The sequence below is a fragment of the Manacus vitellinus genome, unplaced genomic scaffold (genome assembly GCF_001715985.3).
Source record: "Manacus vitellinus isolate BGI_N305 unplaced genomic scaffold, ASM171598v3 scaffold_21_pilon, whole genome shotgun sequence".
Classification (NCBI taxonomy): domain Eukaryota; kingdom Metazoa; phylum Chordata; class Aves; order Passeriformes; family Pipridae; genus Manacus; species Manacus vitellinus.
Window position 1 is genome coordinate 12952879 of NW_021939546.1, and position 12591 is coordinate 12965469.

The 12591-nt window shown below is 41.8% G+C and overlaps 1 protein-coding gene across 1 annotated transcript in view; it reads left to right on the top strand.

The window, feature by feature from the left end:
- Positions 1-12591, top strand: part of EIF2B3 (eukaryotic translation initiation factor 2B subunit gamma) — a 99842-nt gene that overhangs the window by 1050 nt on the left and 86201 nt on the right. Inside the window, exon 2 of the mRNA XM_029959764.1 lies at positions 3270-3451. Coding sequence (XP_029815624.1) covers positions 3270-3451 — 182 coding nt within the window. The remainder of the gene's footprint in view (positions 1-3269; positions 3452-12591) is intronic.

The following is a 12591-nucleotide window of genomic DNA, read 5'->3' on the forward strand; positions in this document are numbered from 1 at the left end:
CCCGCTGTTGTGGTGCCGTGTCGCAGGTGCCCTGCTGGTCGGGCAGGGGCTGTAGCAGATCGCTTCTCTGCACTGAAGCTGTTGGCCCGTGTGTCACGTCCCTTCCTGCCCTCTGTGCCAGCGCCCTTTTCCCCCTCTTCTTCCCCACCAAGGGCCAGGCACTGCCTGAAGGTGGGGTGGGCATCAGTTTCTTCTCCCAGGTAACAAGTGACAGGATGAGAGGAATTGGCCTCAAGTTGCATCAGGGGACGTTTAGGTTGGATATTAAGAAATTTTTTTTCAGGGAAAGGGTTGTAAAGCATCTGAATGGGGTGTTCAGGGAAGTGGTGGAGTCACCATGTGGATATGGCACATGGTTTCATGGTGAACACGATGGTGGTGCTGGGTTGATAATCTTAGAAGTGTTTTCTGCCTTAATGATTTTCTGATCCCCGGCTCTGATGTCTCTCCCCGGGTTGCCGACCATGAGTCTCTCACATTTCTCTCTCAGTCATTACTGACAGCGGTGTGAGGAGCGTGTCAGCCCTCCAGGGATGGCTCCTGGTTTGTTGTTTCAGCCTGGCCTGAAGTTCAGGGTTACTTGCTCTGTGTGAGGCGTGCAGCCCGTGTGGCAGCACAGAGCCAAGCTCTGGGGTTTGGCCAGAACAGGGCAGGGGGAAGGGGCAGATTTGTGTTGCTCACCTGGGGGCCCTGTTCCACAGGGGCACTAAGGTGATGCTTAGTACCTGGTGAGGTCCTTTAGTATTTTCTGGGTTTAGGTATTTGTTTACCTTTTGAGTGGTGGAGCACATCTTTCTGTGGTGCCCTCCCAGCTTCTTATAAAGCTTCTTCCTGACACCTTCTCATGCCTCTGTGTTTTCAAGTTTGTATTGGTCTTGTCCATTTGACTGTGTGATCAGTCTGTACTTCATCCCGGACTGTGGCTTTTGTCCTGATTGCTTCTTTTTTCTGTGGAGATGTAAATATCAGCTCATGATTGTCTGTGTTGGCCTCTTACTCTTTCAGTGTGAAGGAACAAAACAAAGAGCAAACTTAAGACTTTGCTTTTATTTTTTTTTCTTAAGAACTTCTGTCCTTTGCATTTGCTTTTTGCTTGTTGTCTGTTGAAATCTGCACACTGAATGTCAGCTTTCTTTGCCTGTCCTCCCGTCTCCTTCTTTTTGATAGGATCATACTTTTATCCTGCACTGTGGAGATTTAGGTAGCTAAAAGCTTCTGTGTAATCAGCACTGTGCTTTGTGTGGCTCTTTACTCAGAAATAACCATTTCCACTTGATGCTCTTGACCACTAGTAGCTGCCCCTCTGTTCTACTCAGCCCTACTGAGGCTGCATCTGGAGAGCTGTATCCAGTTCTGGGCTCCTCAGGACAAGAGAGACATGGAGCTTCTGGAGCAGGTCCAGCAGAGAGCAACAAAGATGATTTAGGGACTGGAGCATCTCTCTTATGAGGAAAGGCTGAGAGAGCTGGGCCTGTTCAGCATTGAGAGGGGACCTCATCAGTGTCTGAAGGGACAAGAGGATGGACCAGGCTTTGCTCAGTGGTGTCAAGCAATGGGACAAGAGGCAACAGGCAGAAGCTGAAGCACAGAGAGTTCCACCTGAACATGAGGAAGAACTTCTTTACTGTGCAGGTGCCTGTGCACTGGAACAGGCTGCCAGAGAGGCTGTGGAGTCTCCCTCACTGGAGATATTCAGAAACAGTCGGGACACGATCCTGTGCCATGTGCTCTGGGATGACCCTTCTGGAGCAGGGAGTTGGGACCAGATGACCCACTGTGGTCCCTTCCCACCTGAACCATTCTGTGACTCTGTGATTCTGTGCTGCAGTCAGACCTTTCTCACAGGCAGCTCTTCAGCTTATCCCTCCCCTGTGAACACGTGGATGTGCAGGGTTGTGTTCAGTAAATGTATTCAGCTTCAGTAAGCAAGCTGCCACCTTCCTGCTCCTCTCTTGCTCCTGCCCCCTGACCAAGCTGTACATTTCTGCACTAATAGTCCAGTGGCATGAATTCTCTCCCTGGATCATAATTTTTATTAAGTATTACGTAAGGCTTTAGTTTCTTATATTAGCTTATGTTAATAAGTAGGTGTTCCATAGGCTGATTCACTGCATCCCTTTTACCCTAATTGCAAGTGCTTCATCTCTCCTAATATTGAGGAGACCATTGCCCACCTCACCAGATTAATGCTGAACAGTGTGAGCTTAAAACTTCCACCTGACACCAGTTCCCTCTTCATCAGTTAATTCTTCATCTAATTCAAGGTGTGCTTTCAATTCCTTTCTCTAGGTTCTTCAGCCTGTTTTGAATCCAAGTTGGCATCCAGTATGGGAGTGGGAGAGCAGCCCTCCCATATCTCTGGCACCAAACTGCCACACAATTCTCGTGGTTACAGTTCCTTTCTCTTCTGTTAATAGATTCAGGATGAGTGCAGTTTTGACTGATACATTAATACATTAAGATTTTTAATGTGTTTTCATCTTGCCACAGGAACTTCTTAGGCTGAGGGCTGTATTATTTCCCATACTGCTCTGTTAAAATTCCATATGGAATACAATGTTATGGTGTTGGAGTTTTTTGGGAGGTGGGATGTTTTAATTTGAGGATTTTGACTGTTGCTTTTCCTTCCCGTTCTTGAGGCTGGTGGAAAAGGTTTCGTGTCATTTTGTTTTCTCAATCTTTTCTTTGCAGAGCTTCTGTTCTCACATTCTTCATTTTGGAAAATATGCTTTCATGCCACTGTTGATTTCCTTCAAATATGCATTTATCCTTTTTCTTTTGTAGATGGAATGAGCTTGTTGCTCACATATTACTCCACTCTCTTGCCAAGCTGATGCTGCGAAATAGCTTAACCATTGTATTGTAATGCTGTGGTTGGTGGTGTTGTCCACAGAGGATTACACAGGATCAGGGCAGCAAAAGACAGAGCTCTGAAGTGTTGGTGACATTAATGCAGGGTCTCCTTGGTCTGTTTGAGGACAGATGGTTTGAGGTTGCTCATTAAGGATAGAAGTTTCTGTTCTGTCTTGCTAACAATTCATGCCACACATGCATGTGTCACTTTCAGTAACAACCTCCACCCACACAAAGCAGGAGAGATTGTTTTCATATTCATTAGGACTTTAATTTTCTTCTTCAAAAGTTACTGCTGCCAAAAGAGCTTGGTTTTGGTTCAGTGTGGAACTCAGTCATGTTACTCAAGCGTTTTGACAGTTCCATCAGCCTTTCTAAATAAAATAGTGTGTCCTGTTTGTGATCATATTATTTAGGTTTTTTTCTGCTTGGTCTCATCTCGCTTTCCTCTGTCCTAGAGGTCATTGTGATTACAAGGAAGGAAATCCAAAAGATGTTAAACTTGGACACAAAAATGAAGCTCGATTTTGTGTGCATCAGTGACAACATGGACATGGGTACAGCAGATTCCCTGAGGCATATTCACCAGAAAATTAAGGTATTGCTGTCTTTTATTGAACTTGACTGAGAGCTATTTGTTTATAATAATTTTTTTTGCTGTGTTTTAAGAGCGTCCCATGTAATGATACTGCACGTAACCAAATTTCCTGATCTTCAGAAGAGCTGAATTTTGTAAAGGTCACCTCATGGGGGAACTCAAACAAAGACACTGAATGGCTGGAATTGACAACTAGGAAGGCTGGAGCAGATCCAGCCTGGGCACTGGCTGCTTCTTAGTCAGTGTTAGCTTTCTGGCAGGGTAATTAAAAGGTTGTATTTGTTTCCACAATTTTTTGATACAATGTGCGAGAGCTGTTGTCCACGTAGTGCTTGGGAAGTAGTTCTGCACAGACATTCATTGCTATCTCAGCTTGGGCAATGTGAGGATGCCCAAGGAACTTCAGTTCTTGGCCCTGCCACAGGCTTGCCTGTGTTGTTGGGCCAGTGATTTGTGCTGTGCTTCGGTTTTCTGCTTTTCCTATGCTTTTGCTGGCCTGGTCATATGGTAAGCTCTTCGATAAACAGTGCCCAAATGTGATAAAGGGCTGCTGTTCAAATAAAACCACGAGTTTATAGAATTCTAATTTCCAGCTGCACAATTAAAACACTCCCATGTAAGGCAGAAATGCTGCTCGGAGCTCTTGCTGTGATCCTGGATGGAATTTTGTTTTTGTTGTTGTCATACACTTAATCTCTCTGATTTGTTCCCTGTCTGTTTAGGCCATCTTAGCCAAAATGACTATTTGTGTAAATGTTGCAACAGAACATCAATGAGCTGCTTAAGTCCTGAGGTGTCTTTTTGTCTTCAGGCTCTTTTTGAAGGTAATCAACTGCAGTGTAACAGGCTGTGTACTCCCAAGAGAAGGACTCCAGTTGAGACAAAGTGAAATTTCCTGGAAAATACGGGTGTGTAGGTGGCACAATGAGAGAGATTCTACAAGGAATTAATGCACAGACTAGAATAATTTTGAGGGCAAAGAGAATATATAAACCGAAAATCACAATCAACAAAATCAGTTTAACTGAAGGGGATGTTTCTGTCACGAGAATTGTGCTCTGTCACGATGCAGTTTGGCACTATTTTTTAAATATGGGCGTGCAGTAAGGAAATACCTCTGCACTGCAAAGTGGGACCCTGACCTTACAGTTCTATTGCCTGATCAGCAATGAACCTGCCTGTCTGGGTGTCCCTGCTTTTGGCAATCCAGGCAGGTTTGCTTAGGGGGCCTGGGAGACAACAAGTAGAGCGCGTGTGAGTCAGAAAATAGTCTGTGTCTTCACAGGCGGCAGTGTTGATCTTCTGGTTATTTTCACAAAAAAGGCTTAGAGAAGATGTGAGGTAGCACTGAAAACCACATAAGTTTTCTTAAGTCAGATGCTGTGTATGAACAGCAGCTGCTGCTTCTGCCCTTTTTATTCCATGTCTTGGGCACAGAGGACAAAGTGGTCTCTTATTTGAAAGAAGTCTATACTAAGTTCTTGAGCAGATTGCTGCACTGTGTATTTTGGAGTCATTCCTCTAGTAAATGCATACCACTGGTACACCTTTTACAGGGTATACCCTCTCCTGTGTGATAGAGGTGAGAGAACTCCACAGCAGAGGTAGCTGAAAAGCTGCTGTATGTTGGCTGTGTTTGCGCTGTAGCAGCAGAGGGATCTCACTGAAGAATAAGTTTCCCTGGTGAAAACAACTGCTGCTTGTGGCCATAGTTTGTTAGCAGGCTTTTTGCAACCCATGTGAAAAGTCTGATGAGAAGTTTTAAACTGGTTGCTGAAACTTAGTTGTTGCAAATTGAGTTAATTACCCACAGACAGAAGAGCAAGTATGCTCAATGAAAGTGAGGTAACGTGGCACAGTATAGACAACTTGCTTGTGTGCAATGCAAGTGACAGGGAGTAAAGCCAAGATTATAAATGCACAGTAAGAAGTGTGTCAAAGGGTAGCTGAACTGCTGATCACAAATTCTGAGGTGTGCATTAAAGCACTCTAAAGCATAACATCTCATGACTTGCTGCCTTGTCTAGCATTTGACTGAGGGAGTCCCACTGGCGCAGCATTGCTGCTTGCTGTGCCTGCAGTTTCTGGCCTTTTTGTTGTGTTGCACCTTGGTTAATGAAGCTTTATAATTTAAAGATTAGATGCCAAAAGATTAGACTTGCAGAATTGCATTCAGTAGTATCATGAGACCAGGCACATGCAAAACCTGTAAGGACTAAGGGAATGTAGTTTGTGTTGTTGTTTTATCCCTTTTTGGTGCTGGTGTTTTCGGGGGCAGGTAAGACTGACTGTGTTCATTCATAGTAGCAAACAGCTGACTCTGCCAGTCTTACTCTTTCCTGGTTGTTCAGAAGTTCACGAGAGCAAAGGAAGCCTGTTCAAGTTTCTGTTTGCTGTTCTCCCACTCCGCACACACAGGAATGTTTTTGACATCTTTGCTTCAAGAGTTGATATAGTAGATGCATGTTCTTTGCTCTATTGGAACTCTTCCTGTTATTTTTGGCTGTCTCAGCCTACACCTGATTGACAAGGTAGCAGCTTCATTAGGGTTTTTATGTTCATTACAAGTCTGAATGTATCCTTTTCTTGGATCTTGCATACAATAAAAATATTATGCTAAACTTGATTCCTATAGGCACCTGCTTGAGAAGTAATGGAACAACAGAATACTTGGTCCTGTAAGTTTAACATTCTGGGTTCCTAGGCCTGGATGTCAGTCTGACCTGTTCTTTACCAGTAGTTCTTTAATTAACTTACTTGGTTTGGTTTTATTAAACATTGAGTTCTGGTGTCTGAGTAGCAAACACCATTAAACAGTTTGCCCTCACACCTCTGTGGCTGAGAACTGAGGCATAACAAGGTGAAGTGGTATTTACCTGGGATCATTTAAGAGGTTTGTACCAGTACTGGAAGCTGACACATCAATGTTTTACACTAAGTGCAGCACTTACAATTATGTTGTCAAAAAGCAAAAAGTGAGTATAGGACTTATTAATATATTTCTGAAATGTTTTGTTTTATACAGGGAGATGAAAACAGTTTGTTTAAGAACTTTGCGACAGTTATTGATCAGATCCTTTAATTGCTCTCCTGTGGACAATCCCATCATTGCCCTGAAATGCAGTTGGTTTCAGGATCCTGCTATAGTCTGTGTGCCTTATGACAGTTTCCATGGGTATCATTTTAATGTCCAGTCTTTGGTTTTTGGTATACTTTTAATATCACTGTCAGTTTTATCATTTTGGCCCTTTAAGTTCCTAGTTTTCTGCTCATCTTTTGCAGGACTGCTGATGAATGGCTTTTCAAAATATGAAAATGAAAATAAAGCTGTAAAGGCTTAATTCTTTTATTGTTTATTTGTAGGATTGGAAGTGGTGGAACATAGACTGTGTAGACTCACAGTTGATGGTACAACAATGCTCTTGTTGAACTGCAGCTTTACCACCATAGTGGTGTTTACTGGTCTTTGTCACCTCATGTTCTAGCCTAGACAGAGAAATAAGCCAGTCTTTGTGCCTCCAGGTTTGGATTGACAATCTTCCCTGGTCTTGAAGAGTGAAGAAAGCTCCCCTGTTCCATGCAGGGCCTTGGCAAGAGCGTGGTGTATAGAGGAATTTAATGTATTTTGGAAGATGACAGTCTGCTCCTGTAGCTGAGTCAATTCATTACAGGAACATTGATTTTATTTATTTCAAATACCTTCTGACTTCAGTTTTCTTTCAGTTGTTCACACATGCAATTATAATACAGTAATTCTGAAGTGTTTTGGTTAGTGAAAACTTCAGTGCCTTTTGCGTTATTGCCCCACCTGCCACGTGGAAGTGAGACAGGTCCAGCAAGACTTACAGGACACAGAAAGAGGCACTGCCATGGATTTATTTGACTGCATGACTGTCAGCATTTGAAAAACTGCAAAGTAGTGGAAAAACCCTTTCACTAAATCTGTCTAGGACAGTAAACAGTTATGATAAACCAAGCGATTCTGATGGGTTGTAACAAGCTATGAATCAAGCAGTTGCACCCTTAGGTTCCAAATCTGTTAAAGCAGTACTCTCACCCAATTTATGTCTCTTTCAAGAATCATTGTCAATAATTACTTTGAAACCTCAGAAAATTATTTTTATATATTAAATGACAACGTCATCTCTAAGTCTGTAATATGTAAATACTACCTTGTCCAATGTACTTTAGTTAAGGCAGACTGGGAGCTCTTTAGGGCAGAATCTGTGCTTTCATTTGTCTCTATAGGGCATGTTTTAGTCTCCTGCTTAGATGGAGACAATTTGCTTTTGTCTTAAACTATTATTTGCATTAAAGAATATTCTTGACCTGTCAGGAAATGTTTGGGGAAAAAAAGAAGTAGTTAGCATAGGTGTAAAAAATTCTTTTTGTATGAAATGTAAATCAAACTTTCCTTCATGAAATCTCGTTTTCCACATCCAGATTTTTTTTTCCTATCACTTTCTGATTCTACTCTCTTTAAATATCTTTCCTACTTCATCACTCAGGCTGTTACTGGTCACTGTTTCAGCCATTACAGGCATGGGAGACATGTTGCCTCTGCACGCTTTGCTAAGCAGCCTGGAGAATCTGTACAGGGGAAGAAATAATTTGCTTTCTTGAGAGTTGGGTTCTTTAAAGGGTGAACTCTCATTAGGGACAAAAGAGCAAACCATTTGAATGGTTTTTAAAAGTGAACTTATTTTGATGTTTCTTGAAATTTATGTGATGAAATCTCCTGGCTCGCTTAGGGAGGCTTTTCCTCTGTAACAGGTGTCTGTAACAGTGGACACACTTTTTTCAAGTCATATTTTAAAGTCTTCTGGTACATCCTTTGGGGCTTTTTAGTGCGATTATTACCTCCAGTGTGTTCCTCTGTGACTTCTTCAGTCCAGATATGTGTCTTCATTTATTTGACTTCTAATACCATTCTTAAAGGTCTTCTCTTGCAGTTTAGTAGACCTCCTCTGGATGATTTACAGGACCAGTATGCAAAATATATGTCTCATCAACCACCATGTTATAGCACACTTATAGCACATAGACTTTGGGTGGTAACACAGAACTCATGATTCTGGGGATTAGAAACAAGAAATTTATAATAGGAGCCCAAGAGTAAATTGCAATATCTCAGAATGTACTAGTTGAAATAGGGGGCTGGTGAGCAACCACTCTGATGGAGGAAAGAAAGGTAAGTGCAAGACTAGAATGTATCAGGTATTTTTTATGGTAGAGATCAGAAATTAATACTATTTCTTAAAGCTTGAGAAGTTTTTTTTTTGCCAGGATTACTGAACAGGTGTGGAACTCAAATGTATCAAATGTGGGACAAACACTAGAAAAGGAGATAAGATATTCAGAGTGAAATATAATTGTGTTTAAATTTGCTATGAGAAAACATAGCCTGAAAACTACAGAAAGGTTTTAATCAGAGCAGAATAGGATTGTGAGAGAGTCTTCCAGGAGTAATCAAGACAAAAATCCTAGAGTGAGAATCTGTTTTGTTGTTGTACTTTTGTTTTTAAATGAACTAAGGAATTTGATCACTGGAATGTCAAGAGGCAAAACTCTGACTTAGTAAACTCCTTTGAGAACTGTGTTTCTGTGACCCTCTGCTTGTACCATCAGGCTGCTGCAGCCATTTTTGTGGATTGTAGATTGTTGGTGAAAAAAATAAATGGCAAGGGGTGTCACTGTAGTTTACAAATGAGTTCCTCTGAAATTTAGGCATCTCTAATATTTGACCATTTTGTTTCCTGTGCCGAATTTTACCAGACCCACACAGCTGCTGTCTGGCACCACCTCCCAGGCTGGGGCCTCTCCAGGCAGCAGGTTGAGAGACCTGGTTAAATCATGAAGCCCTGTTTCTGGCTGAAGCAGGAGGTGGATTTGGGTGTGCCTGGATCAGGCATTTGTACTGAGTCTATATTATTTTCATCTTCTGTTAAGCATTTCTCTCCCTTGTGTCACTCAGCTCAGTATACTCCAGCCAGTGATTAAAATGTGGCATTCCAGCAGAGTAACAGCAATGGAACAATTTCATATTTTCCTTCCTTGATGAGTCCTCAGTTGGGTTAATGGAAGCCCTGACTAATATGGTGTGAATTAATCAGCTTGTCTTCTGCTGCTATCACTGGTGAGTGCCTGTGTGTGAAGCATTTCATCTCAGGTGGTCCACCTGGTTTTCCCAGTTTCGAAAAGTAAGATTAGAAAGCAATACAGCTCTTAAAAAGCAAAGCAAAACAAACCCTAAAAAGCTACCAGAAAAAGAAGAAGAAGAAAAACCAACTTCCTCTGAACAAATAAACAAAGATTGAAACTCCAGATTCTCTTGGTATGTGCATCTTTGGGAGCCATGTTGTGGAAAGTGTGATGTCACGGTGGTGGTCTGGATGCTGCTGAGGGTCACTGATCCGTGGAGTCTTGGCGGGCATGGCTAAGCGCTTCGCTTCCTCTGCTGAAAAATCTCCTTTCCAAACACATGATGTAAGTAAGCTTGCTGTAACGGCTGGAAGGTGGAATCTGAGTCCTTTTGCTACGACTGAGCAGAGTTTGGTGAGCATGGAAAGAAAAACTTAAGTCCCTGTAATATAGGGTGATTTTTTTTTTTTTGTACTGTCAGTGGAAATAAAAAAACTAAATTAAATTCATCATTTGGAAGAGGCAAGATCTCTCTCTGTATATGAGCAAGACTGAGCTAAATATTCCATCTATTTTGAAATAGTAAAAAGGATTTAATAATTTTTTTCGAGCACACCTGACAGCAAATATTGTTTATTTAAGTGTTTAAAACACAAATAAAAATTGCTGTCCTGCTGGTTTTTCTGATTTTGCCTTTCACAATGTTGTTAGTGGGAAAAGGAGATGTATCAGATGGCAGCTCACAGGATATGGACCATCTTGTTTCCCTCTCTGCCTGTTATAGAAAGCTACCACACTGAAGACACCAGACAAAATTTATTAGAGCTTGGATGCCCAAGCCCTATTCACAAAGCACAGCTGATTGTCTTAGTAGAAAGCAGCTAAACTGGCAGGTGCTCAGGCTGGCTGTATTGCTGTGGGGAATGATACAGCACTGCCTGACTCTGTGCTTGATGAGTGTGTTCAGGACATTCCTCTGATGATTATTTTTCCTGGCAGGGTAAGAGTTAAAGAATCCAGCAGTTGTTGGGGGTTTTTGTTTGTTTGCTTGTTTTGTTGGGTTTGTTTTTTTTAATCTTACCCAGCTTTATAAGAATGTAGCTAATTAAATTATTTTGCTGCCCAGGTTTACTGTGGATAATGGCTAAACCATCAGAAATTTGAATAAGGCAATTAGCTCTGAAGGTTGGATCAAGAATGATTATTAGGGCATTTGCTATTCTGAACACTGTCAGCTAAAGAGGACACCTTCCATCATACGGGCAGGCAAAAACCTGAGGTGTTTTGCAAGAAGAGTCATTGACAGACCTGAGATGCCTGTCAGTTTTAATTGTTGTGTCTCCCACTGCATGTCCTTATCCTTTTCATGCTCCTGGGAACTCCAGGCCTGTGCTCATTATGTTAACCAGTACCTCTGGTTCCCATGTAGAAGTTAATGGTCAGCATATCTCCTGTATTACAGTGCGTGTTTTCATTTAGACCCTGTGTGGTTTCTGATGAATTACACAAATTCAACCTATTCTAGTTGCAGGCTTAGCAAGCCCTTTGCATATGTATATAGCTGAAGTAATTTGTTTAAAAGTGTCCTGGTAAAAATATTTTCCTGTTTTTGTGAGCTACTACTAGTTTTCATTTTGGGGGAGTAAATAGCAGTGCTCATTTTGGTAAACCATCCTTCATTTTCCTTATTTAAAGTATATACAGCTGCCTTATGTAAATAACTTACTGTGTTTAAATCACGACATTGTGACAGCTGTAATGCCCACAACTGCCAGGAAAAACCCCAACCTCCTATGAGAGAAGATCTGTTAAGATCCAAACATAGGGAAAATACACGAGTAGAAATCATGCAGGCTAGAAACAAAGTAAAAAAGGGCTGTGGACAGCAAGGAAGGAACGTTATTCCAGAAAAATGTACAAGTAGCCCCCTTGCAGGCGGTATTCCTCAGTGAGTATTCGTGCCTGGAAAGAGAAAATGGAATTGTTTAGATCAAACACAGTTGCGTGTGTTAACCTAAGTACATAGTTCCAGTTACTGGGGAATGTGGGAGGGAGTAGATGCCTACGTCAGCCCATGGAGTGACTGTGCTGGAGAGGGTTTTTCCAACTGTGTCTGGTTTTGCAGCCTGGTACAGCAGTGTAACACTGATAACAGGAATGTGGTGCTGTGAGCAGCACAGGCTGTCCCAAAGGGTGTCACTTTGCTCAGCACTGGTTGTCTGTCACTGTTTAATTTGGTGAAAGCCATGGTGAAGACCAGTGGACTTGTGGGATGCCTGGAATTAAATTTTGCATTTTTGTCATGTTATGTGGGAAACCCACATAGGTTATCTCATTTTTCCTTTGTTCTGTGCTGAAAAGGGAAAAACAAATGTGAGTTCAGATTTTCTTGAAGTGAATTTAGGCATTCCTCTGTAGTATAAATTCTGTTTGCTCCTTTGGGAATACGGTGAAAATTCTGGATGTAGACTCATAGTGCTGCAAAAAACAGTGGAGGTCTTGGTGTCTTTGTAACATTTTTCTTACAACAGCAGTTGCTGCAGACCAAATATCACTGGAAAAATTGGAGAGATGCTAGGAGGAGAAGGTGGGATATTGTGTGGAGAATGGAATAGGAATCTACAGTTCATAACAGTGCTTTTATTTAATATAGCGTGATTAGTTTTTATAGGAAAAAAACCCCAACATTTGAACAAAGCTAATGGGGTTTCCCTCGGGTGGTTGTCACTCCTGGCAGGCTGCAGGCAGTAACAGTGCCACTGAGCTGTGTCTCACAGAGCCTGTGCTTTGCAGAGCACATAGTCTGGGTTTTCTTTTGAAGCAGAGTTGAAACTGGGTGTTGTGTAATGACTTGTTTTGACCTTGGAAAGAGTTTCACACCATTTTTTTAATTTAAGATCGTGCTGATACTAGCTGCAGGATGGCAGAATGATTCCGGAGGACACATGCTGTATATGTTTTGGTTTTCATTTACTGTCTGCAAGGAACTATTATGATCC